The sequence below is a fragment of the Crassostrea angulata genome, chromosome 6 (genome assembly GCF_025612915.1).
Source record: "Crassostrea angulata isolate pt1a10 chromosome 6, ASM2561291v2, whole genome shotgun sequence".
Taxonomy (NCBI): domain Eukaryota; kingdom Metazoa; phylum Mollusca; class Bivalvia; order Ostreida; family Ostreidae; genus Magallana; species Magallana angulata.
In genome coordinates this window covers 39,756,915-39,784,203 of record NC_069116.1, presented here as the reverse complement: position 1 = coordinate 39,784,203, position 27,289 = coordinate 39,756,915, and the positions used below count along the sequence as shown (strand labels likewise).

General features: G+C 31.9%; 2 protein-coding genes across 4 annotated transcripts in view; both read right to left on the bottom strand.

The window, feature by feature from the left end:
• Positions 1-10,394, bottom strand: part of LOC128189656 (glutathione hydrolase 1 proenzyme-like) — a 37,909-nt gene extending 27,515 nt beyond the window's left edge. The window contains exon 1 of one of the 2 annotated variants that reach the window (XM_052861351.1): positions 10,209-10,394. In XM_052861351.1, coding sequence (XP_052717311.1) covers positions 10,209-10,213 — 5 coding nt within the window. In that variant the 5' untranslated portion in view covers positions 10,214-10,394. Of the gene's footprint in view, positions 1-6,157; positions 6,273-10,208 lie in introns of those variants that run through there. The other variant, XM_052861350.1, reaches the window with a different exon arrangement.
• A 5,633-nt stretch (positions 10,395-16,027) lies between these two features.
• On the bottom strand, positions 16,028-25,775 carry LOC128190262 (uncharacterized). 2 transcript variants are annotated; one of them, XM_052862250.1, is made up of 10 exons: positions 25,524-25,775; positions 24,715-24,818; positions 23,901-24,046; positions 23,020-23,156; positions 22,095-22,127; positions 20,031-20,178; positions 18,892-19,037; positions 18,539-18,670; positions 17,663-17,900; positions 16,028-17,020 (listed from the first exon to the last, which is right to left on the bottom strand). In XM_052862250.1, the coding sequence occupies exons 1-10, from the start codon at positions 25,642-25,644 to the stop codon at positions 16,888-16,890; spliced, it is 1,338 nt and encodes a 445-aa protein (XP_052718210.1). In that variant the 5' UTR covers positions 25,645-25,775; the 3' UTR covers positions 16,028-16,887. The 2 variants fall into 2 exon arrangements, with proteins under 2 accessions (XP_052718210.1, XP_052718211.1); XM_052862251.1 differs by lacking the exon at positions 22,095-22,127.
• Between the last annotated feature and the right edge of the window lie 1,514 nt (positions 25,776-27,289).

The following is a 27,289-nucleotide window of genomic DNA, read 5'->3' as shown; positions in this document are numbered from 1 at the left end:
AGGAGAATTGATTCTCCTACAGGAAATATTGACAATCCTATAGGATATTTTTAAAAAGTCCTATAGGAATTATATTTCCTAAAGGAGAATGGTATTTTCTGTAGGAATTTGATTTAAACATGTAGTTTTCCGATAGGATATAAAGTTTTCCTATAGGATATTAAGTTTTCCTATCGGATTTATCAAATCCTATCGGAATTGAAATTCCTATAGGAAATTCTTGTATTCCGATAGGAAATTTTAAATTACCTATTGGAATATTGTTTTTACCAATAAGAAAATTTATTTTCCTATAGGAATTTATTTTTGAAAGGTAAATAAATCACCTGACAGGTTAGATACAATGATAACAAAGGTGGTTGTTAACTCTTTAGTAATGGTCTTTCATAAGGCATATTTGAATTTTTCGATATATGCAGCTTAAGCGGGTGCAAAAATGCTACCTTGGCACTGGCATAATTATCCGGCAGAGTGTTAAATACAAAAAATAGTTTTTTTCTGCTGTTGTAACAATAGCATGCTAAGTAGAGATTCCCCATGAGGATTAATTTTTCGATCCGCACCTGACCTAGTAATAGCATCAATAGTGAAACAGACTATAATATTATTTTATGCAGAATGTTCCTTGAAAATGACTCGATATACCAAGTTTTCATGCAAAACAGACATCCATTTTTTTTCTTTAAAACATGGTATGGATCACCACAAGCATAAAACATGGATATAATTTTATTAAGCCACGCAATGTTTATATTTTAAACCACTCAGCACGTGGTTGAACATGAATGATAATTCTGTTCTAAATATTATCGTTTAATATAAAAAAAAAAAAACTCACAATGGTGAAATAAGACAAACATATTAAAAGAATTTCATGTTTTAACATAAACTAAAGTAGGATACGCTTTGAAAAACGACCAGTACTTGCGTATTTTGAGAATATTATCCAAACACTTATACTTCCGCTCAAAATTTCACAGGAACTGAATAAATCTCGGTAAAGTCTCCTGAACGTTCATTCGAGCACCTCTGAATTTATTACATACTTAACAACGATAAAGAAAACATTTCGAACACATTCGCAAGAGTGCATATATAAAAGTACAATCCAATTGATGTAATATCGGCTGGCCAATACGTGCTTCATTTCTCTGGTTTAATGAGTATATTTTAAATGAGAAAGAAAAAAAAATCTACTTCCAAGGAATTAGGAGAGCTTAGATCTAACGGTTTGCAAAGGATGTTAACGTGTATCGCCCTGCCTATCCTGCATCCTGTACTGTATGACGTTGGTCGTAAAGAGCAGACAATGTTTTGTTTGTATGCTTTGATTACGATGCTGAAGTTGAAGAATGGGGAAATGTCCTATGTTAAGCACTATGATTCTTCATTTACAACATTATGTACAGTTAAAGTTACACTTACATGTATGTGATTATTGTGAACGATAATTTAATGGCAATTAGGGGGACTAATATAAACAGATATACATAGAAATACAAAATATAAAGTCCGTGGCACAATTTTAAAACGACACGTGATTCAGATATGCTCCGGGGTCTCCCTTGCATTTTCAAAATGTGGTTCCTATCGCCTGCCTGTGACAATACGGTCAGTGGTTTAACACACAAATGTCAAACGGCTTAAATAAGAGGTCTCGCATAAAGTAAATCGAGTATGAAGACAAATGGGTATTTTTTCTTCATAAATACATTGCAATTGGGCAATATGAACCACCATAGAAAGCATTTTATTGCTTTTGCTTTCATTTTCCTTTTCATTTCATTTTCATTTTCCTTTGAATTTTTTATTATCCATGAAACGTCTGTAGCAGGGCGAAACAATTTTATAATTTTGTTCGACAAAAAATTCCGCATAGCAAATAACTATGTTTAATTTTTCCATATAAGAACCACATACTACAACTACATGTACACGTATTTTTAAAACTGCCCACGTCATTCCCTGTTTGAATGAAGCTACGATTTCATAACAGCAAAGTAAATCCCATTTCATATTTACATCTACCGAGTACGATCCCATCTATTTCTTACAGAAACTTATTGCTAATTCATAGCTCTTCAGAAACTGACAGGACTGAAATCTATACGCCCCGTTTGTCGATTGGTCGAAATTTTACCTACACCGATCTAGGAAACATCACGGACTGCACGAAATAATCATAATGATGTCAGACTCAAATTCCCATAGGAGACGATTTGGCTGTTTCTTTTAGCTTATGTACAGATGTACCATAACAGTAAATTTGTTAATTTAACAAAAATTTTTAGAATCACTTATTAAATTGTTTAAAGAAAAATGTAAATATAAAATTTAACAATGAAAAGCTTTCTTTGATGATCCATGCGAGTTATAAAGGTACATGTAGCGATCATTGCAGAAAAAATTTAAATAACGCGCTTCGTCTCACCATCTTTGACAGTTAATCGCGAAATAAAGTCGCCGCGAATAAAAGTTGGTTTACAGCAAGTGCTTTGTATTAAAAAATAATATAGGTAAATATTCAAAATTTTAAAAAGATGGATTATTAGGAAGTTTTGGTTTAACTTATTATTGATTATGGTAAAAAATAAAATTTGCAGAACTTTAAGAAAGATCTGACAGTTAATTTATTGGCCATTTAGCCTCTTACATATGTAACAACAAGATAAAAGTGACAAAGAATGTTGTGAATATAGCGATTATGATATGTGATTATATAAATTTAATTTTTTTTTTATAAATGTATTAAAACATAATGGATAAAAAAATTTCAAGATATAGCTTGTTAATATCTATGAACACAACTATACAAAACGGATAGATCGGTAAAATTTGTGCTTATTTGGCAAGAACATCGTAAACTATTCCAAACCTGAAGCAACATTTCAGAACGATGGTCGGGGGGGGGGGGGGAGAGAGAAAGAACTTTCGACTCATATTATCAATGATTAAAGGCTTGCTCAAACAAGTACGAATAAATATCGCATGCTATTGAGCGTTACATTGTCAATTGTCCATCGAAAATATAACATCAGTGGCTTGATAATCATGAGATAAACCGATTTTTCCAAGGACGCTCTTATATGCAGAGGAAGAATTTGGTTTATAAAATTTAAACCCATTTTACAGCAACATGACCTCTATACTTGGGATCGAGTTTTTTGTTACGGTCGTCCAAAGAATTTATGCAGTCCAATCGATTTAAAAGTTTTTTAAACCATTCATACATTTTATTTAAGAGGCATGTCTTAAGTAAATATAAAAGGAGTAAAGTTGTTTCCTTTGCAGAAAGGTATTTTTTTTGTTTACGAAACAGGCAAAAATCATTTTGAGATGTTTATAAGCCGACACATTGTCCTGTGATCCACAAAACAAAAAGGGTTCATACACTAGTCAAAATTTCCTCACGCAAGTTTTTGTATTTCACTGTTCCTAATTCTAATTATTTGGACCATGACAATAATTAAATATAAAGAATGAAGAAAACAAAGCATTTTTTAAAAATGCAATCAAACTCTATGAAAAATCAAAAAGGTACAGGTACCCTACGATATAAAAATCACAACATTGGCATCTCGTATGTTCCCAATTTGCCCTTACATAACAGCATCTCATAGCAATCTCACAATTGAATAAAATAAAACCTTGTGGAAGGTAGTTTTATTTGTTTATGTGATTTAGTTCTGCGAAATTCGGGTGCCGAGGAACTGTTTCACTATTGAATTTATCTCGCCCTAACCATACAGGCCATGAATATGTTCTATAATGTGCCGTGCAGCTGCGCTTGTTATGCGGTGTCTATTAGAGAGGTGAAATGTTTCCTTATAAAGCGTTCATGTTGACGTGTCGTTAAATGACGTTTTGGTCTGCATAATAGGTCTTCAACACTTCCGGTTGCATTAGATTTTCGGTCAAGCCTTAAAATAATTTTGTGATATCTGTTAAAACATCTAGCAATCTGTAAGGAATATTATGGATCTAAAATAGCTGTTTTATTGTACAGGATATCATTTTTAAAGGCTAAAAGTAAACAGAGCAAATATTGTGAAAGGAAACAAACTAACGCGAACCGCGCTCTGTTTGGACCACGTCAACTGATCTTGGGCAAACATGCACCGCATTTTACTCAAAAAATTTAATCTTTTTTATAAGCAGTTAAATGCAGGGAATCGATCGAGTCCAGTCGTTTTAAAAACATATCGAACACGCGTCCCATGCTTTTCAACATATACGATCATGGTCCAGTAACTACTAATTCGATATATAAAAAAAATTTAGACATGAACAGTTGAACACTTTTAACAGCAGTTGGTAGTGGCAATGACTTAAGACATTCAGTTGAGTTTTCTAAATAATAAAAAAAACTATAGGGCGTTAGAAATTTTGACCAGTATAGATTTTGATTAAGAATGCTCTGATCTTTAATCATTTTGGTCAGTCAATATTCGAGCAGTGTTGACTTAGAATAAACATTCTTAAACTTCAAAAAATTGGTAATATTGTGCAATATTTTGACATACACAGTAAGTTGAACAACGTCGCGCTCAATATATTGACTTTAATGGGGCATGGTCACGATTGTGATCAAATTCTATTTTTATGTTATTTTTTACAATGCTTTTGAAATGCATTTCTAATGATCAAATATAAAATTTGAGAGTCACTCTTAGAGTTATATGTAAGACAAAGGGCTCACAATTCTTTGTCAAGGCTCGTGCTCTGTTTTTTTTTTTTTTTTACATAGGTTCAATATACCAGTAAAAAATCTTTTTTCAGCTTATTTGTCTATCTTTTTATTTTATTTTTTACAGCATAGATAAACAATTCCTAATGTTTAATACATTCGTTTTAGGTTTAAATTTGAAATTGTTACTTCAACATTCAAAATGTAAACAAACGCTTTGTTTACATAACGAAGAATTTCAAGCTCTATAACTCGCTTCTTACTCAACAAATGACACTCAAATTTCAGTTGCCTATTAAAAATGCCTTTTTGAAGCATTGTAAATGTTAAAATCGGAAAATAATTTTTGACCAAAATCGTGACCATGCCCCTTTAAGACTATAATTATGTACATAGTATGATAAGGTGAATTCCAATACCCCGGGGTATTTATCTCGTCAGGGTATCTGTCCTTTTGATACCTGGCTGTATAAACAAACCTCCAAAATTTCACTGCATCTAATATGCGGCTTCACGTTCTCAACGATTAATATCAATGATAGTGAATTCAAAATCTGGGGAATTTGCGGCTTTCCAATATCCATGCATTAGGACCTATGTTGAACCTACGTGTTATGAGTATTTTAAATAGTGACGTGGGTTCTATCCACGTTGATTTTTGTCAAATGTTCTCACTATAAAACATTGCCACGTTTCATATCGCTTTCAAACGCCTTTGTTTGGTCAAGAATGTTTGTTTGATCACTTTTCTTATATGCAACTTCAAAGCTTTATTTGATATTTTTTCCAGAAATAAAATAAGACAGTATAATTCAGAAAACGCTCCACCAACAGAACAATGTTGATTCAATGTCTCCTTCCTCTGATTTCAAGTAGGCTCAGTACGATTTTTCCGGATAAAGATTATCTATAGTCATCTAACAATCCTTATTTGTTTAAAATATATGCTAATTTTTGTGAAGTTAAGCGTGCATTTAAATCAGAAGTAACCATCAGTGCTTAAATATTACGATAAAACCAATTTGATGATATTTTCTACATAAAAATGGCACTGAAAACGGGCCCATACTCTATATCATCAGTGCACTTGTTCTTTAAAAAAAAAACCACAAGCTCTTCAACAAAAATTAAGGACAGTTTATCGCGACATGAAATGTTTGCTCAAATGTCCTATTTTGAGTGTCTGCTAAGCTTTATCCTGGGCGAGATGTTGTCCAATTAAGCCAAAGTCGTGTTAATATCTTTGTTACGTTATTGGACATCTAATTAATTTATTTCTATCAAAAATAATTTTAAAACCAAAAATTGTATGAAAAAATGCAAGGGCGTGCCTTTACTTTTACAATTATATGTTTACATGGTAAATATATAGCAAGAACAGGCACATCACTGTCTAAATAAGTGTGTATGATTTTCAATAGGTGTAGCAAGTAGCGCAAAAATAATAAATTTTATAAACAAACCACTTACTCCATCCTCATTAAAAAAAATCTAAAGCCCTTCACATGTAGTTGTTAAGGCACGTTATCCAGGGATCGTCTCATCTAGTTTGCCCAGTGTTGTCAAAATGTCAAGCCCCGTTCATCTGTGACAAAACAGTCAGTGTTTACACATACAAAATGTCAAACGGTTTAAAAGAGGGCGATACGGAAATCGAAGTCTTGAAAGTGACAAAGGGTGAATGTGGGTGTGTTTCGATTTATAATTTGTTTTAATCATCCAGTTGATTAGCATTTTTACAAAATTCTATTTGGCAATACGTTTCTTAATGGGTTTTCTCTTCATTTTTATTTTACAAATTTTAAGTTTTGGAAAATGGAAGAAATTGCACAATGCAATAAACCCTCAATTCTCATGCCTATTTTTTCCCTATTTTAATTTTTCTTTACCTAGCTTGAGTTAAGTTATTAATCAATCTTTAGACTAGACTGACTTGAATTTTTATCACAGTATCAAGTAATTGCAGCATATCATTAATCAAGATATCTAAGAAGATGAATGAGGTCGTATTATCCATATACTTTAGACCGTCTTATGAAAAAAATATTGGCAAACTTTAAAAATGTATAAAACCACCCGCATGGAGAAACGTTCTACATACACTCACCCGCGATTTAACTGTTCTTGTTTGTGTTTTAACGTTGGACTCGGTATGTAAAATCTGAAGATTTTTTTTTTAGCGAAAATGTCCCAAAGAAGAACGTAAATGCAATTTGTGTGAAATCGGTCAGATCGGTATTGAATGTTGTAGTGGCGGTTCGATCTTTATCAATTGAAAAATCGCTTCATTTGAAATTCACATTAAAAAGAATTGTATGTCATTTGGACAATGTATATTTATTCACATTTGAGAATTTGACATCACAAGAATACAGCTATCTTCTTTTTCACTACATTTCAAACATACAAATAGGCTAGCTGGTTCATTTCATCACTAGGGTTTGTATTATCTAGCTGTTTGTGAAAGTATCCGTGAAAACATTTATTATTCCAAACAGTTTTTTTTTTTAAGAAAGAAAAATTTTAAAAATGGTTCTATTCTTCCACTATGATAACATGTCAAGTCGCTTGATCGAGCGTACTAATCATACAGGTACTTAAAAACAGCGCAGAGAATACTAATAGCCCGTCATGAAATGAATGTTGATTTTTTTTTTTAATTAAGCGATAATTGTTTAAAATTGTAAACATTTAGTAGTGTTCATTAATTGTTGACCATTATACAATTAGCATGTAAGTCTTGATTCATAACTATTAATGCTGCAAATTTAGATTTCTCTAGCATTAACTAGTATTATATTTTCTTCATAATTCAATCAAACTTATCAAAATGCAGTTCCCAGTCAATTTTTACTGATATGTGCCGCGTACGGATATCTAAAACGGAAGACATTGTGTCCACCGTTTATACACCTGAGTATTTGCTTGTTTGTTTTTTGTTGATATGTGTATCTATTCTAAATTCATTTTAAAATTATTAAACTAAACACTTATAATGTTATGAAGTATTTACGCTGTATTTAATAGAAATAAATGCTTTCACATAATCTTCTCTCATATGTTTCTAAAAATGCAAATACAGTGACCGAACGTATTTATATCACACATTTAAGAAAGCATTTTCCCTGGGATTTATTTTCTTGGAAATAAATTATTTCTTAAACTTTCGTATATATCAAATGTAGCAATTACACATGTAACTGCAGTTTGATCGGTTTGGTATCTTTTGATGCCTCTTCAATCTGACCTGAGAACACATTATATGTACTTCTCAATAAAAAAAAAACATTTCTTTTATGTATTTAAAATACTAGTAAGTTTATTTATAAAGTAAGCCAATGTTTTATTTCAAACGCAGAAGTGTGCAATGCATACAACCAAATTTCAGTACTTTCAGTACTTTGGTTTCACGGGATTCATGTAACAGTGGCTCTGTCTTAAATCAAAATATGCCGCAGGGTACACGTAATTACATGCAGGCATGTATCGTCATGAAAATTGTCACGAAGATACAGAACATTCCTTGGTTACCTTGAATAAAAAAACGTCGTTATTTACAAACTGTGAAACAAAATTTAGCTTCACTAACTTAACATCTAACCCCCTCCCAATCCAAGAGGAGAAACAGTTGTTAAATTCTAATTGTATAATCATAACTAGTTTGTAAAAGCTATTGATACTTATAGAACCATTTTAACAAGAGACTATTGGTAGCTGTGTCAATCGGCAATGCGACGTAGGTTTGTCTATTTCACTGTATGCCACACCAGTATTGGCTCTTTGAAATCAACAAGATTTGTCTGACTGTCGAGTGAAGACTAAACAATAAGTGTATATTTAGCCTGAAATCATCGTCATTTTTACTTGTTTTGACGCAAGAAATAGATAGTTACATCCTACTGAGAGTACAAGGCCTCGTTAAAATGGTTCTATGTACAAGGATGTTCAAAACTATCCCTCCCCCCAGGAAAGAAAAAAACAGCTCAAGAACCAGATATCGCCAAGAACTTTTTACATAAAATGGAATGAGATAGTCTTTTAGTTACAAGATGATTTTTTTAATTAATCGACAGTGTCTAACGTCACCCAGTTTTACAAGTTACGCATGTTTTGAATAAATTTTTAATTTTCTCAATACTGAGTACTGAATGTTCTTTCTTTATATATATATATATATATATATATATATATATATATATATATATATATATATATATATATATATATATATATATATATATATAATTTCTCAATACAACAAAGATAAATCGGCACAGTTTTCGCCATTCCTGAATGAATTCGAGGAATGGCGAAAACGTTTTCAGTAATTAGTATCAAATTGTGATTTTATTCTGAATATATATATATATATATATATATATATATATATATATATATATATATATATATATATATATATATATATATATATATATATATATGATTGCATTGTAGAAGGTATTTAAAAAAAATTTGAGGTAACCCCACAAAACTTCGTTAGATCAGTGATTTTGCAAAATCCGTTTTCCTACTCAACGACTTTCACAATACAATTAACATCTTGTTCTAACATATATATATTGTACATGTTTACTGACGTTATATGTCAACCAGGTTTATAGCACCCCAAGGTAGTGTAGATTCAAGTTTGTTTAAATCATGATCCCCTTGAATAGAGTAGTGCCACAATTGGGAACAATTTACAAAGTAATATAAAAAAAAAATTAAAAATATTCTTCTCTTAAACAAATTGGCAAGAAAAGCTGTAATTTTATAAAATCCGTAATATCATGCAATATTGTAACATGTACAGTAAGCGGACCATCGTCGCACTCAATATAACTTTAATACTACTTAGTTTGATAAGATGAATTCCAATACCGAGGTATTTATCTTGTCAGGGTATGTCCTTATAATACCTGGCTGTATAAACAAATCTCCGAAATTTCACCGCGTCTAATATGCGTCTACACGTTCACAACCAAATAATATCATTGATAGTAAATTAAAAATCTGGGGAATTTTCGGTTTTCCAATATACATGTATTAGGATGCTAGACAAAATTTACTTTTTTTAAATTTCGATTGCAATATCGGTTTGAATAGAACAGTAAATTCCTCTAGTTTACGGATAGAATTACTTATTAATAGATACCACTAGCTCTTCGGGTACAATTTAGGACAGTTTATCGCGACATGAAATGTTTGCTCAAATGTCTCATGTATTTTGAGTGTCTGCTAATCTTTATCCTGGGTGAGATTTGGCCAATTGAAACAAAGTCGTGTTAATATCTTTGTTACGTTGCTGGACATCTAATTCATTAAATTCTATCAATAAAAAGTAATTTATTTTCAAAACAAAAATCGTAGAAATAAATGCAAGAACATGCCTTTACCTTTTCAATCATATGTTTACATGGTAAACAGATAGCAAGAACAGACACATTACTGTCTAATTTAGTGGGACGGATTTTTACAGATGTAGCAAGAAGCGCAACAAATAAATTTTATAAACACTTACCCCATCCTATAGAAAAAGAATGTCTTAAGTCCTTCACCGGTAGTTGATAAGTCTGACAATGACAAATAACGTTCAGTGCGACACGTTATCCGGGGATCGTATCGTCTTGTTTCCCAAGTGTTGTCAAAATCTCAAGCTCCTTTCATCTGGGACAAAACGGTCAGTGTTTACATATACAGAATGTCAAACGGTTTAACAGGTCGAGACCACTATATTTTGTGACGTCGGCATAAATTTGCATATTAAATTAACAATATGTTTACTTTTATCGACAAACCAATCGGCTGAATGAGTTGCAAGGCATTGTGGGCTACTACAAGTTTCAGTGTATACAAAGCGTATTGAAAATATATACCAATTTGAATTGTCCTTTGGAAACTCATTTTGAATGATTTTTCAGAATTTATGAAATTAATATGGGCAATTATGTCTGAACTTCAATTTCTATGCTCACATTAAAAAGATATTGCATATTAGGACTTATATTAACCTATATAAATACACCATTGTCAATGTTCAAAACAGAGGTACGTCCTATTGAATTAGAAGCAGTGAGTATCGTTTTTTCACGTGATACCCCATATTTGGGACGACATTAGTAGAATGCGCGTTGATATTTTCTTCAGGGACATTCATCAGAATGCTTAACGGACAAAATACTATATGCTGCATAGCTTGAACTTCTGCGTTGGTATATTTGTGCATTCTACTACCGTGACTATTCACGTATGTTAGAAATGTACAGTTACCTGTATTCATTTCTAGTGCACAATAATAAAGCCAGCAATACGCAATTGTGCAGGTTTTTCTTATCAAAATCTGTTTGTACTTGTTTGCGTATGTTTGTCGATCAGTCGTTTGATATAGATCATTTTTTGAAGCAACAATTGATCAAGTAAAACAACAGTATTTTTCAATTTGAGCATGTAACAAAGTTAATGGTACGTAATCTTTCCTTTTTTACCTTCTAAAGTAAAAATCAAGGTGTACAAACATTCCGACAAGCAAATATAAATTGTGAATAAAACAGACAAAAACCACGTGCGTTTGTTGAATCGTAAACGCGTTTTAGACCGTCATGCCTTGCAACTCATTCATTTGACGAAAATACTGTCACGTGTTAAATAATTCTATCCATATAAGGGCGATACGGAAATCAAAGTCTTGAGAGTGGCAAAGGATGAATGTGGGTGTGTTTTAATCATCCAGTTGATTTTAAAACATTTTCACAAAATTTGGCCATACGATTTTTATGGGTTATTCCTTCGTTACTATTTCACAAGCTTCAGGAAATGAATGAAATTGCACAATGCAATAAACCCTCATTTCTCACGACTTCACTTTCCTATTTAGGATTTTCTTTACCTAGCATTAATTGTAAATTACGGCGGCTTGGAAGGACCAGATGAAAAAATAAATAAATCTTAATTGTTCGGACAAATTAGGACTTGTTCGAACGAAATAGGATTTGTTCGGACGAATAAGTTATTTGTTCGGACGAATTAGGATTTGTACGGACGAATTAGCTATTTGTTCGAACTATTGGTTCAACTCCCCCCTTTAAATAGCTAATTCTTCCGAACAAATAGCCAATTTTTCCGAACAAATCGTCATTTGTCCGTACAAATAACTTATTCGTCCGAACAGATAGCTGATTCGTCCGAACAAATCCTTATTCGTCAATTCAAATCCTTATTTGTCCGAACAAAAAGCTAATTCGTCCGAACAAATAACTTATTCGTCCGTACAAATAACTTATTCTTCCGAACAAATAGCTTAATTGTCCGAACAAATAGCTAATTCGTACGAACAAATCGTAATTCGTCAGTACAAATAGCTTATTTTTCCGAACAAAAAGCTTATTCGTCCTAACAAATCCCAATTCTTCCGAACAAATAACTTATTCGTCCGAACAAATAAAATATATTTTTTCATCTGGCCTTTCCACGCTGCCGTAGTAAATCAATGATTAGACACGAATCTTAAAACTAGACTTGCTTGTATATTTATCATAGTATCAAGTTATTGCCGCATGTCATCAATTTAGATATCAAGGAATGTGAAGTGGCCGTATTATCCATATACTTCAGATCGTTTTATGAAAAATGTATTGTCACATTTTATGTAATCGAGATAATTAAATGTAAAAATATATATAAATACCCCCATGGAGAAACGGTATTCATACACACAGCTGCGACTTAACTGTTGTTGTTAGTGTTTTTAACCTCAGGCTCGGTACGTGCTTTTTAAAATCCAATGCAAACTTTTAAGCAACAACATCCCAAAGAAGAACGTAAATGCAATATAAGTGAAGTTGAATTCATTATGTAAAAGTAGTATGTTGTAGTGTTGGATTTTACTTTATCAACTGAATAATTGCTTAATGTTTGTTTTTTTGTTCAATAGAGTGTATCTATTTTAAATCCATTCTAAATTTATTACAACAAACACTTATAATGTAATAAAGTATTTACGCTGTATTTGATAGATATAAATGCCTCCATATAATCTTCTTTTAAATGTTTCTGAATATGCAAATACAGTGACCGAAAGTATTTATATCACACATTTAAGAAAGCATTTTCTTTCGGATTAATTTTCTTGGAAAAGAATTATTTCTTAGACTTTTGAAAATATCAAATGTTGCCATTATACACGTAACTGCTGTTTGATCGGATCAGATTTGGTATCTTTTGATGCCTCTTCAATCAGACTTGAGAGCACATTACATGAACGTCTCAATAAAAGAACATTTCTTTTATGTATAAAAACAAGAGGCCAATAGGCCTTAACGGTCACCTGAGTACCATAGCCCATACTCTTGTCGAGGAGTCTCATATATGCACTTAATTGAGTTTCATTGTGGAATAGAAAAAGTATAATATTAAATTCGTCCTGCCTGAAATCATTGATAGTGAACTATTATAGCTATCGACTTTGCGGTTCTAAGAGAGTGTATGACCTAATTTTGAAAACGTGCATAACTTCAGAAGAAAATATTACTCCCATATTTGTATCTAATGCAATGGGTTTTATGTTTATATTTTTTCATAGATTAACTAAAACAAGTTGGCTAGTTTACTTTTTATTACTATACTACAAGTATTAACAAGTCTATTTGTTTATTTAAAAAAAATTAAACTGTCTTGTTTCAAGTGATAAAAATACTTGCATAACTCTTTTAATCATACAACTTCTTAATTACATTGTATTCAATAATTAATTACTAAATATGAACAAGCAAATAAAGATAACTCCATTGTAAAGAAGCAAGGAAAGATAACTCAATTAACTGTAATAATCCTCTTCCCTGAACTCTTTTCAAATGCTTTTATAATATCTTATTGATAACTTTGAAAGACAGCTTCATTATTTTTCATTTCTAAACATGTGAATCAACTCATTTTTTTTCATTGAAATTCATGAGAGGAATAAAGGAATAGGACAAATAAATACCCCCTCCCAGCAATAACCCTTGCCTTACTTGCAGGTGACATCAAATATTGTTAAAAATGACAGCCTAATGTTTTTTCCTAAATATGCAGTTTGTTTTTATTCTGTGTCAGTAGACGTTTTTTAAACATTTTATATACATGAACACTAAATCACAATTTTAGCCACATCCTGCATTAAGAACCCCTTTATATGATGTCCAAAGAAAAGTTTTAAATGGTACATATGTATATGCATTAACACTATATGGCCATATTGTCCCATCCCCATCCCTACGACCTGAACCCCTGACTCAGGGGCTATGAATTTCAAAATTTAGGTAGAGGAGTTTGTGGAGATCATAACCATGCATTCAAGTTTTTTTCCCACGTGTGTGGGAGTAAAGAACACGATTTAATACATTTTCATTATATGGCTGAATTGGCCCCACCCTAGGGCCTTAACCCCTGTCCCAGGGGTCATGAATTTACAATTTAGGTAGAGGAGTCCGTAGACATCATAACCATGGCTTCAGTTTTATTCAAATAAATATGGGAGAAGAGAAGATTTTCTAAGATTTAATATATTTTCACTATATGGCCAAAGTGGCCCTACCCTAGAGCCTGAACCCCTGACCTAGAGGCCATGCATTTCACAATTTTGGTGAAGGGCTTCCTGGACATTATAACCATTCTTTCAGTATGTTCCCTCACATGAGTGGGAGAAGAGAAGAAAATTTTTGAAAATTTGGCTTTTTTTTCATATTTGACCCCGCTTGGGCCCCCCGGGGTTGGTAGAGCTATGAATTTCATGATTTTGATTTCTCTCACCATAGAGATGCTTCACACCAAAAATGGCAGTAATTGGCCTTGTAGTTTTCAGGAAGAAGTTAAAAATGTAAAATTGTTAACACATGACGCATACCGCACAACGCACGAGAACAGACGAAACCCAATTGCAATAGGTCGCCGGAGTGACTCAGGTGACTCAGGTGACCTAATAAGTGTATTTATGAAGTAAGACAATTTTATATTTCAAAAGTAAAAGTGTGCAATACATACCATCAGATTTCAGTACTTTCAGTACTTTGATTTCACACAATCTATGTGACAGTAGCTCTGTCCTAAATCAAATTCTGCCGCAGGGTAAATGCATACAATCATGTATCGTCATGAAAATTGTCAAAATGACAAAATAGAGATACAGAACACTCCTTGGTTACCTTGAATAAATCAACGTCGTTATTTACAAATTGTGAAACAAAATTTAGTTTCATTAATTAATGAAGTATGTGTTACCTCCTCCCAACCCCATAAGGGAAACAGTTGTTAAATTCTAATTATATACACATCGCTAGTTTATCAAATATATGAATACATTTACGTACCAGGATGTTCAAAACCATCCCTCCCCCAAGAAAAGAAAAACAGATCGAGAACAAAACATCGCCAAGTACTTTTGAAATAAAATGGATAGGGGTTCTATTGGTTACAATATGACATTTTTTGTCATTAATTGACAGTGTCTAACCGACCCAGTTTGTTCAAGCCTACCATGTTTAGAATAAAATTTACTTTCCTTGATAGTTCTTTCTTTAAAAATATCTTTTAAAAATATAGGCGCATGATTATGGACGTTTGATTCAATTGCTCAATAATTAATATTATTGATACATGAGTTATGTGTGTACTCATTTAAATATTGTATTGAAGTATTGCAAGTTGAAGTATATTGAAATAAATACTACAAAACAAGTGAAAGGAATGGTTGGTAACTTTTAAGGCTTATAAATAATTACAAATCGTTACAGGGTGTAATATTCGTAACTCTTCGCCTGTACAAAACCCACTATCAGTTTAATTGCTACCTGCCTACATTGATTTCATCAAACCTAATGATAACCATAAAATGGTACAAGGAGTTGTTTTTTTTAAAAATATCTTAAAGTAACCCCACAAAATTTCTTTAGATACGTGATTTTTTTTTTAATCCGTATTTGGAAAAATTCCTACTAAACGACATTCACAATACAATGTACATCTTGTTATAACAGATTGTATATTGACGTTTAATACCAATCCGGTAAACATCAATACATTTTTTTTAATTTTGTCCACCTTATGTCCACTAAACCCACCTCTTTTCCTCATGTCTTTAGATTGTAAGCACGATACATGTATTTTTGCTCTCTCTCTCTCTCTCTCTCTCTCTCTCTCGTTTGTCTTTTTGACACCGTCTTCTTTCTTCTTGTTTTGCAATCTAACTTTATTTATCTTTATAAACACCAACTATATAAAACACTGTAATATAAGGAAATGCGATAAATTACGCTCATAAAAACCATCTTTACAAGCACGGAACAACGAAAAACAATTAACACTTCCTAAGATTTTTGATTATTTATTGCAAGAACAAGTTCATTCTTCAACTTTGCATCATAAATATAATGTAACGGTATAACATGAGCATTTGTAAAATATTGCTCTATAAAGTGTCCAGACAATAAACATAGCATTGAGTGCACGAGTTCAAAGTTCTCATATTCAAAAACATGGTCGGATACCAACTTGTGATCACGTCTTTTACTAATCTGATATGTAAAAGAAGAAATAAAAATATACAAAAGCTAACTTTATCTATCAAGAATGCTTTGTGGTTTCGTGAAATTCACTTCAAAAAACGTTTAGTGACTTTTACATCTTCCATCAAATACATGGAAACAATTATTTGAACACTACATTCTCTAAAGTAGTGCGTGTTTTATGAAATAAAATCATATTTGATATTAAGTTAAAAATATACCATTTTGTGTAACATGTATTTGATAATTTTGTAAATGAAAAGAAAACATAAAATTTGAAACATTGTTTTCCAAAATTAATGGTCAACTAAACCCCTGTGAAAATGACTATTAAAAACATTATCACGAAAAGAAACATGGAGATATCCAAAATTAAGGAAATGCACTTCAAAATTCTAAACATCTAGGAAAAAAAATAAATTCAAGATTAAAGTAGAAAATCTTATAAAATGTTGTAAATTTTAAAACATCCAGCTCTTTTTAAAGATTCTCAAAACATCGGTGGGGGGAAACCCCCTCTTTAATCAGACTGGAACTTCTGGTATTTTTCTCTCCATCATTTCAAACACTTTTTAATCTCAGATTGTTTATGAAAGACCTACACATACAATAAGTAGCCAGAGAATCCTGTTTTGCAAGCCTCAAAATGAGGATGAGATCCTTCTAGGTCTTCAGTGCTCTTATCTCTTTTTCTAACACCGTCGTCACTCGAATGGCCTCGCTGGCTTTTTGCCCGCCGATGTTTTTCAGTGCAACAAGAGCAGCCTCCCTGACGTTGGAAATAATATCATTTCTCCTAAGTAAGAGAGAAATATATGAATCATGAAACATGAATTTATAATTTTTTATTTTTCAACTTCTTCTAGTGAATTTTTAATCAGAAAATGACGAATGCTAAAAATTTCTCTCCCGGGCATAGCATGAAGTAAATACATTAAGTGATGTAAAAAAAAAAAAACTAAACATAGAAGAATCTCATTAAGGATCCTTTTTCAGTTCTAGTGAACCAGCCATGCAGGTAAAACAAGGAATTTGACATGTCTATTAAGCATGTGTATTGGAATGGCCCATAAAGGGAATGGCTCGTGGAAAACCAGATAGAAATAAGAAGATTTGTGTGGTTGGAATAAAATGTTAATTTGTTAAATTCTTAGACTGTGGCACTTTAATAATTCTATTTTTTTCTTTTAGATAACAATAAAAAGTTCCAAATTTTGCAGTACGTTAACATGACACACTGATCAATTACGTTTATAAAAATAACAACGTTTTGCAATAGACATACATGTATACTATGACACAATGCAGTTGTTTGGGGGGTTTTAAATTAGAAATAAATAATGATTAAAAACTCAAAATTTTGCTATGAAAAATTTGAAAGTTTTAATCAAATAATTCATAGTTTTTGGTCCGGGGTGGAGGGAAGGGGCTGACCTACCACAGATTTACCAGAGCCTCCACCGCCTGCGTGGCCTTGACATGACCCAGCGCCAGGCAGGCCGCCTCACGGACCACTCTGTCCTTGGACTTCAGACTCTTCCTCAGGTTGACGATGGTCGTGATGTCATTGGAACCCGTTCTGGCCAGAGATATGATGGCCACAGCCTGTATGTTGACGTCACTGTCGGTCAAAAGGTCAATCAGTGCCTGGATAACGGTGGCGCTTTTGTACTTGCCTTCAATGAGTGAACATAGGTAAAAAATATAATTAAAGATTTATAATTATGTTTTTGACAAAGGTTCTCTCTATGTGGTGATTATATTTTTGTACACCTGTGTATAACTTCAACACGTTGTGTCGACATTCACAATTCAATGCGTATATTTGGAGCGGGGGTAGAGGTGGGAGACTAATTTTAAAAATAAACCAAAGTTAGTGATCTGAAAAAAAAATATAAATTTAGCAAAAAAATAAATATATAAGTATGGTATTGATAGTATTCTGTGATCATCTGATATTGTACGAAATGAATTTTAATATCGGAAATATTAAAACCGGACATGTTATTTCAAAGGTACAAAAATGTATTCGAGAAAAGAATTTTATTTTATTATTAATAATTAGATGGTTGGACATATAATATGACACATATTTTTAAGTGTAATATACGGACATGGATCCAGAATTTTTTCCCAAAGATGAGTGTCTAATTATTAGAAAAATCCTTTTTTGCAGAAATAATAAAAATAGAAGCCATATGGGGGCGATATCTCAAAGGCCGGGGGTTCCAAACCACGCTCTTACCCCTTTCTCTAGTAGACCCGCTGTATAATACATATTCCGTGAATATGGTAATTTCTGTGTTCCACTTACCCAGGTTTTCGATGGCCTGGACTCTGACAGAGGAGTCCATGCTAAACACCTCTCTCATTGCGTAACTCTCACGTGCCTGTTCCTGGACCCTCAGCCACAGCGGGTGTATGACGTCATCCACGCTACAGAATTCTGTCAGGAAAAGCAGTCAAAAGCGTTGTCTACCAAACTAGACTTCTCATGAATGTTAATTTATTATAATTTTATCACTGCCTCCATGTTTTACGTCTTACAGCAACAGTTTTCATATGACAGTGATGGACAAGAATGCTAAATAGTTCTTTATATACGTTCTATCTATTCAAATGAAAATTGTTTAACAGTCAAAATAAATTTAGGGTTTGAATGCTTACCGAGATATTTCTCTTTCTGCAACATGTTGTCACTGCTGTCTACCATCATCTCCCGATGAAGAATTGACAGCAGCCACTCTGTGTCCTTTTCACCAAATGTCTCTTCAAAGTCAGCTTTAAAGTCGCCAAGGATCTTATTCCTAAACCTAGAAATAACATGTAAAAATTTAATAAAAACTAGAACTTACATCCCCCCCCCCCCCCCCCCTGGTTTTTGATACGTTGCGACACATCGAAAATCGGGGAGCGGGCGGAAGTTTTAATTCTAATTAGATTAATTTCGCAGCTGAGTCGATCCGCAAAATTACACCAAAAAAATACGATGTCTGATATCGTAATGTTTTTATTAATAGGACCGTTATTCCCGAATTTGCGTATTTTTAAAGCATTCATTTTCAGTAAATCCACAAATATGGACGCTCTCGATTAAGGAATTATAATTGTGGAATTTTTAAAAGTGAAGTCACTTTTAAAAATTCCGTGTGTTTGTCCTTTCTCGACCGACAAACGAAAAAGTACCTTACTCATATGTTTTTTTTATTGAAATCATAGTATTTTCAAATTTCCCTTTATCTACAATGAACAATGTACAATGGTTACAGTATTGAATTCCAAAGAAATTTTGGGGAACAAATTTACCGAACCAATGCATGGACCCAAAGTCTAAATACTGGGCTGAGAAAGGATATTGCAAACAACCATTTTAACTGGTCTTAGCCTGGCCATGTGTATGCATATCATAACGTTTGTTATTAATTAAAAGTAAGTACTTATAAGCTTTCTTACAAGAGCTTCTTTATTAAAAATATGATTCATATTCTTCTAATGCAAGTAGTAAATATGAATACCAGTCACAGTTGTCTCACTTCCTGAAAAGAATTATTTAACGCAGCTCATTAAAATGTATGCAGAGGTCTGCGCCCTATCATACATGTATACATCCGCTGCGACTGATCATCAAGAGAACTTATAAGTGATTTTGGGAACTGACTTATAATCATAAGTCAGTTCCCAAAATCACTTATACTCTGTTAAATTATCCATCAAAATTTCATTAAAAAATGTAATTAAAACGTATCAAACCCATCCTTGTACAGAGGTCATAAGACCACATTGTAATTGCAGTGACAAGATCATACCTGTCCCAGGTAATGGTGGTTTCTTTCCCAAAGGACTGACTCCAATAAGTACTAGCATCCTCTAGGTGCAGTCTAGACATCTTTGTTTTGGACAAGCTTTTGTTCAAGTTTGTTAAGGTCTTTTGTCTCTTAAATGCTTTTCTTACAGCTGATAAAAGAAAGACAACCAATACATGTTTTACTTACATGTACACACATTGCGTTGCATTTGAAAAATTTAGCTAAGAATGTATTTTTTTACAATGAAAATCCCAAATTTCACATACTAGTATTACAAGTGGAAACAACATGTTTATATTTTAGAATTAAATTTATACCAAATAGGGCTCATGGACAAGTGTGTAAAGTAAAAAGGTAAAACAATGCAATGATTTTATATCACATACTCTTTATTTTTTTTTTAACAAATGACAATTTGAAAAAAATGACTATCAATTCAAAGAGACATTTATTAAGCAACAAGATAATCTATTCAATCAACAAATAAACAAATTACCGGTAAGAGGGGAGACTAATTTATTATAAATCCCTCTCTACACTCCTACCCTTCTATCACTGAATTACAGGAACGAGTTCCATTGCTATCAGAAGTACTAGTTTTGGGTTTTTGGGGCCGTTTTTTTTTTGGATACATGCAATGAAAATTTACAGAAAATCTTTCATTTGCTCACATGACTGTTTTTCAAGAAAGTAAACACATCAAATGAAAACAAAATGCACACTGTGAGAAAAGAAATCACATGCAGTAATTAAATCTATGTTGTTAAATGTTCAAACTTTCAATGAAATTTATAGATGTCCTTCATTCAAGAAGAGCACACAAAAATGTGTCTTCAAACAAAGTATTACAAGTTATTTAGTATTTTTGCAGGTTAAAGGGGCATTTTGTTCAAAAATTATTTTTTCGATTTTAATGTTTACAGCTCTTTGTAAGTAAGGCATTTTTAATAGGCAAAATTTTTAATTTCCAAAATTTGAGTGTCATTTGTTGAGTTATAAGCGAGTTACAGAGCTTATAATTCTTTGCTACGTAAACAAAGCTTTTGTTTACAATTTGAATTTCGAAGTGAAAATTTAAGTTGAGGACCTAAAATGAATGTGTTAACTGTATGAAATGTGTATTTATGCTTAAAATTAATAAGAAGATAGACAAACAGCTTGAAAAAGACTGTTCACTGGTATATTGAACCTATGTAAACAAAAAACAGGGCACGAGCCTTGTTTACATGACAAAGAATTGTTAAACCTGTATTTTGCTTATTACTCTTTTGCCGACTCTTAAATTTCATTTGATCATTATAAATGCATTCCTAAAGCATTGTAAATAATATAAACAGAAAAATAGAATTTGACCAAAATCGTGACCCCCTTTTAAAAAAGGTTTCAGACATCTTCCTTTTCACATCAGTTAATAAAATTCATGATTGCATAGTGAAAGTAGTGATTGCTGAAAATTATTGTTTATAATGCTGAAGGACAGAATTCAAACCTAAAACCATTTTCATTAGCCAGGTGATATATAATATATTGTTCATCACCCTTCAAGTTGGTAGCTGCAGAACTGTAGCTCAAAGGGAAACTCGAGCTGAAGGACATGCTGAGTCCATCGACCCGAATTTCCTGTAAAGGTACAGTTAAGCAACTACAAGACCTTTGCTTTACAGATAATCCTTGAACAGGAAGATGCTTCTACAAGTACACGATGTGAACTATAAATAGTTTGTAGTGACAATAAGAAAAGCTATTTCTCATAAAGGAGGCTGGGTGGTCAATGGGTGAATTACAATTAGACTGAGCCATATAAACTCATATACATGTATTCTGATTTTTATAGCTCTAGCATTTGAATTTTAATGATCCAGTTGGAACATTCTCTAGTTCCTGTCTTTACATGGTATAATTACACAGATCAGGAATGCTTTTTTTTCCAGAAGGTCCAAACAGCCTAGAAATGGCAATGACCATCCCACCCCTTTAACAGCTATAAATGTACTAGAGTGAAAAAAGAAGTGCTTTAAATCATTAAGCAGTAGTTAGTTCTCAGTTTTCAACCCAGTAGGTTACCTGTTGCCTTGTTTTCTCCAGGGTTCTTTGTTTCTAATACCAAAGAAGTTAGAAATATAATATATATGCTATATAAAGGATTAAGAAATGAGATACTAATTGTACATGTAGCTAGTATTAGCAAGTTTTAATTTAACATATAATGGAGTATAATGAGAAAATCTTATCCACAGAAATTATATACAGTTGCAAACAGTTGTAGATAGTCTAATTAATTTTATTTTCACAATATAATTAATGTAGTTTATTTAAGAAAAATATCTCTTTCCATTTTATTTGCAGCAAAAAATTGTTTACTTATGTATAACAAACTCCATCAGTTACTCCTCTTTGCATGAGAAAAATAATATTGTACAACATTCCCCCTTAATCAATTAGCTCAATGGATGTTTAACTAATATTAAGGTAAAAAAAAAAATACACGTTAAAATGTTTAAAGTATCCTTAGAATTCCATTGACATGTTATTGTCATTTAAGTGCATGTTTATACATGTCATTTTTTTTTCATTTAGGTTTAAAACGATAATAACCACAATTCATATCTCTAGTGTTGATAAATTGTATATATTATTTACTGTAATTAAGGTTCCTCATTACACTTTGAAATAGTTTCTCAAATCAGCAGAAAATTACTTGATTATGATTAAGAGAGCATAATGGATAAGAAGTATATGTGTCAAATAGGCGAAAAAATGTGCAATTTTAGATAAAAAATGATATTTTCAAAAATTTTATTCAGTAAACATGAACAAAAGCCCCAGGCGGATTCGAACTCATGACCTGCAGTTCACAATGTCGCTGTGTTGTGATCTTACAATTAATATATACAAAATATACTATATTTTTATATCATATTCTAAAGATTAAATTGTACAATTCCTATATTTGAATCTTAATTTAAATTTTATGAAGAAATTCACAAACCTTTTTTACTTCCGTCTGCTTTTTCCTGTTCAATCTCACTTTGGACTTCTTCCCACACCCTGTCCACAAATTCTTTACTCTCACTTTCCAAATCATTGTTTAGAGAAAACCACTCAAATCCAGCTAACTGCAGTTTCCTAATTGATTAAGACAAGGCAAAAAAAAACAAGGATCAAACTTTATTTATTTATGTCATCACATTAAAATTACCATTACATGCATATGGTTTTGATTCAAGGTTAATTTTACAGGGTTTTTTATGTATATGCATGGTTTTTTTTTCTTACATAAATAAAAAAAATCCATGGTTGAAGGAAAAAAGTGTTTGATGAGGTGAAATTGCTTTCAATATGGCGATGTCCAGGGCTGCGTTTTACAAAAGAACTTACGACTTACGACCAAATTAATGAATGTTTATTAATCACAAACAAATCAATGTTTTAATGTAATATCTGTAAAATATGATAATGGAAATCAAAATAGTTGTAAATAAATGGTTTGATATAAATTTTGTTCATTAAAGACCGTTCCATGAGACTGTAAATATTTACGACTCTGTCGTAAGCTCTTTTGTAAAACGCAGCCCATATATTCTAGTATATTTTTTTATTATTTTGTGTTTTAAATTTAGTCAATTTGATAAAAATTCTCTCAAATACCGGTAAATTAAAGTACTAGTAGCCAATAAATTGTTACATAATTAAGACACCACATCACATGTAGCCGTTCAAAACAATATAATAATGCTGATAGAAAAATAATTAACAAACTATCAACTATGAAAATATTTCACAATGGCTAAAATTCCTTCATGACGATCATTGAAAATCAAGCACTTGATAACAGATTGATGAACAGGTTCTCATATAAATCATACTTACATTCCATTGTCCATGTGGGCCAGTAGATCCTCTCTTTCATTGAGTTGAACTGGGAAAATGTTCTTTTTAGATACGTAAGCCAAAGCCAACTGATCTTGGCAGAGTTTGGATGCCACGGAAGAATCACTCATGATGAAGACAAATATCTAATATATTAAAAAGATAACTGATACATAGAATATGTATTTTATCAATCTTCAAAAGCTTTAGAACCAATCTAATTAGAATTATACATTTCATTTTGCTCTTTGTTATCTGTTGTTGCTCATGAAACTAAGAAGTCTAATTTTAAGTTAGACTGTTTGATAACATTGCCATCAAAATATATGAATCATGGTCAAAGGCCAAGCTTTAAAAATCTTTTCATTACTGACTTAAATTTTCAGAGTGGGTATATGTATGTAAGTCTTTTTTTTTTGGTTCAATCTTAATTTTTTTGGTCTTTATTTTTGATCGTCTTACTACTACGTTTTTAATATCCGGTTTGAACATCTCTTTCACTCAGATTTTTTTTACTGTGAGCTGTGTTGACAAACTTGACACACACACACACACATATATATATATATATATATATAAGAAACACAAAACAGATTTTTGAAATGTGGAAAATGGACATTTTCAATGGGTCAGCAGGTACCTGATAACAAACATTGTTTTCATGTAGGACCAAATGGATTTAGATACTTATTATTATTACTATATATGTATATAAGTACTGTACCTCTGTGTTTTGACAAATATATCTAGTTTTGTTTTAATTCTCTTATATAAGTTAAATAATTAGTAATAAATAATCAACATGTAACATTACCTTACAATCTACAATAATTCTTCCAATGGCATTGAAGATGTCAGTTCCCGCTGTGGCCTCACTGTCTGCTGTCCATGCATGGATTCCCTTTTTACCAATCATATCTGAAAACAGTCTGGAAACTTGCCAATACTATCCAAACATATAAATTATCTTTAAGGAATAAGGAATCATTCTTTGAGTATTATGAGGTGATAATTTCGGTCGGGGCGTGGTCAAATCCAATATTAAAGCCCGAAGGGCTTTATGTTAGATTTGACCATGCACCGACTGAAATTTTCACCTCAGAATATTCAAAGAATGATTCCTTATTACTTATATGTATATATTTTTCCAGTTTGTTCACTTTAAAACAACATTATTTTAAAGCCACTATTCTTTATGTAACACATGCTATGTATTACTAGATAGCGCAGCCAATACCGTTTTTTTTGGTTATGCTATAAGACACCCCCATTTTGTGTCACTCATGTTCTATGAAGTTTTTAGATTTTATGGTTCAAAATTGATTCGTAATGTTATCACAAACAAAGACTGTTGAAAATGTAAAAAGGTTGGTCATATAACCTACATCACCTAACGTTACATTCATGACCGTCCAGCAGATTGTCAAATATATGTAACAATGTATAATGCATGTGCATGGATTGTGGCATTTTCTTTTGAGAAGTGGACAGGCTAAGACTGTCCACTTCTCAAAAGAGAATGGGATTGTGGGCCGATAACTGTTGGTCCACAATCCTATTCTTTATTGATCATTTTAAAAAAAAATAAGAGGAATATATAAAATAGTAGAAAATAAACTGGACCTTTCAATTTGATGGCGACAGCTGCATCTTCCGCGTCGTAGCTTATCATCACGTCGTATTGGACTTTTCCCGCGGTGACCATAGCAAGTTTCCCCTTTAACTTTTCACTCTGTAGCGCCATTCTGTCTGTCTCTCTTTTTTAACTATGAACATATATATATTAAACGCAATTCGAGAGAGAAAATTAGTTTGGAGGATGGGTTTTCGCCAGTTCCGAGTTCCGTGACTGTAAATCCGTGTCACAAAGGTAAACATTTGGATATTGAATCAATCTCACTTTTCAGAAGAGCTACTATGAAGAACGACGACTCCTGGTCAAGTCAACAAAAGTGCACTACGAATAGGCATGAATATGTTGAATAAATTCTGAATGTTTTAATAAATATTTAAATGGAAATTAATCATTTAAGGTCTAAAAATGTTGCGTTCTTCCGTTACTTGACCCTCAATCCTCATTCTAATGAATTTAAAAAACAATATTAAGTATTTAAAATACTATATTTTCATAACCATTTCTTTATGTGATGGTTATTAATAATGATAATATATATTTATTATAATCATTTATTTTATTCAATGAATCTGATAGTTTTTTAGTGATTTTGAGACTTCTGAAAAAAGGGCGAAAGACTGTGACGTGTATACGCAGTCGAGAAAAGCTTAATGATCTTTTATTATTATTATTTTTATTATTTTATATTGTTTATATGTATAATTTATTAGAATGCTCGTATAATGCATTTACAATTTCATCAAATGCTTATAGTGTACACTGATTTTGATTTATTTGAACTTATTTCTCTTAGTTTGTTAATTACTTTTTATGGATGCATTAAAATATTCTGTATTTCTAGAAGGTAAGAAACAAGTAAGAAAGAAGCATATATACATATAGACCCCAAATGGCATAAAAGTCAGCACTGTCCTTGAAATTCGAGGACCTTAATTTTTGCAAGATAAAATATTTGTCAAATGACAAGCAATATTGAGAAACTCCTTCATTGGCCATCTTTGCTAATTAAATGTCCAATAAGTTATTCTCATCTTTCAGTAGGATTTTTTAAATCGAACAAAGAACTATATATGATAAGAGTTAAATTTGGCCCCCATAATTCGCCATTTTTTAAGTGTTTCGGGTACAATTAAATGTTAACTTATTTTTTAGAAGAGTTGATATAAAATATTTTTTTCATATATTTATTTTATTTATTTGCACTCACTGGCAGTATATGACGTCAGAAGTGACGCCATTTCTATAATTTAATCAAAATCGGCCAAAAATTGACATTTTTCTTATATATTTACGAATGGGAAATATAGAGCGCATGCTTGAACACGGAAAATTTTTTTGTCACTTATTAGTCTTGGCTAGATACATCTCTGATTAAAATATTTTATTTGTTCAAGAATGCGCTCTATGTTTTCGGAAGGAAAAACTGCTTGACAACAAGCTGTTTTACGCTAAAAGTGCAAAAATGGTGGGAAAAGGTTGTCTTTACGATGTCATATTTCTAAATTGTGGACACTTGAACCAAAATGAATATTATGTAAACACATCACATACATATCTGTATTAAGAAAACAAAGAATGATACAAAAATGTTGATGTTCATTTTAGGGGGCCATTTTAGGCCCTTATCATATATAGTCCTTTGTGATGATGCAAATTTACATCGCCATTTGGATATTCAGGGTTTTCCCCCTTTTTAAAGACGCCGTTTTTCTTTCTTTCTTTTTTTTTTTTTCTTTTTTTTTTTTTTGGTCAG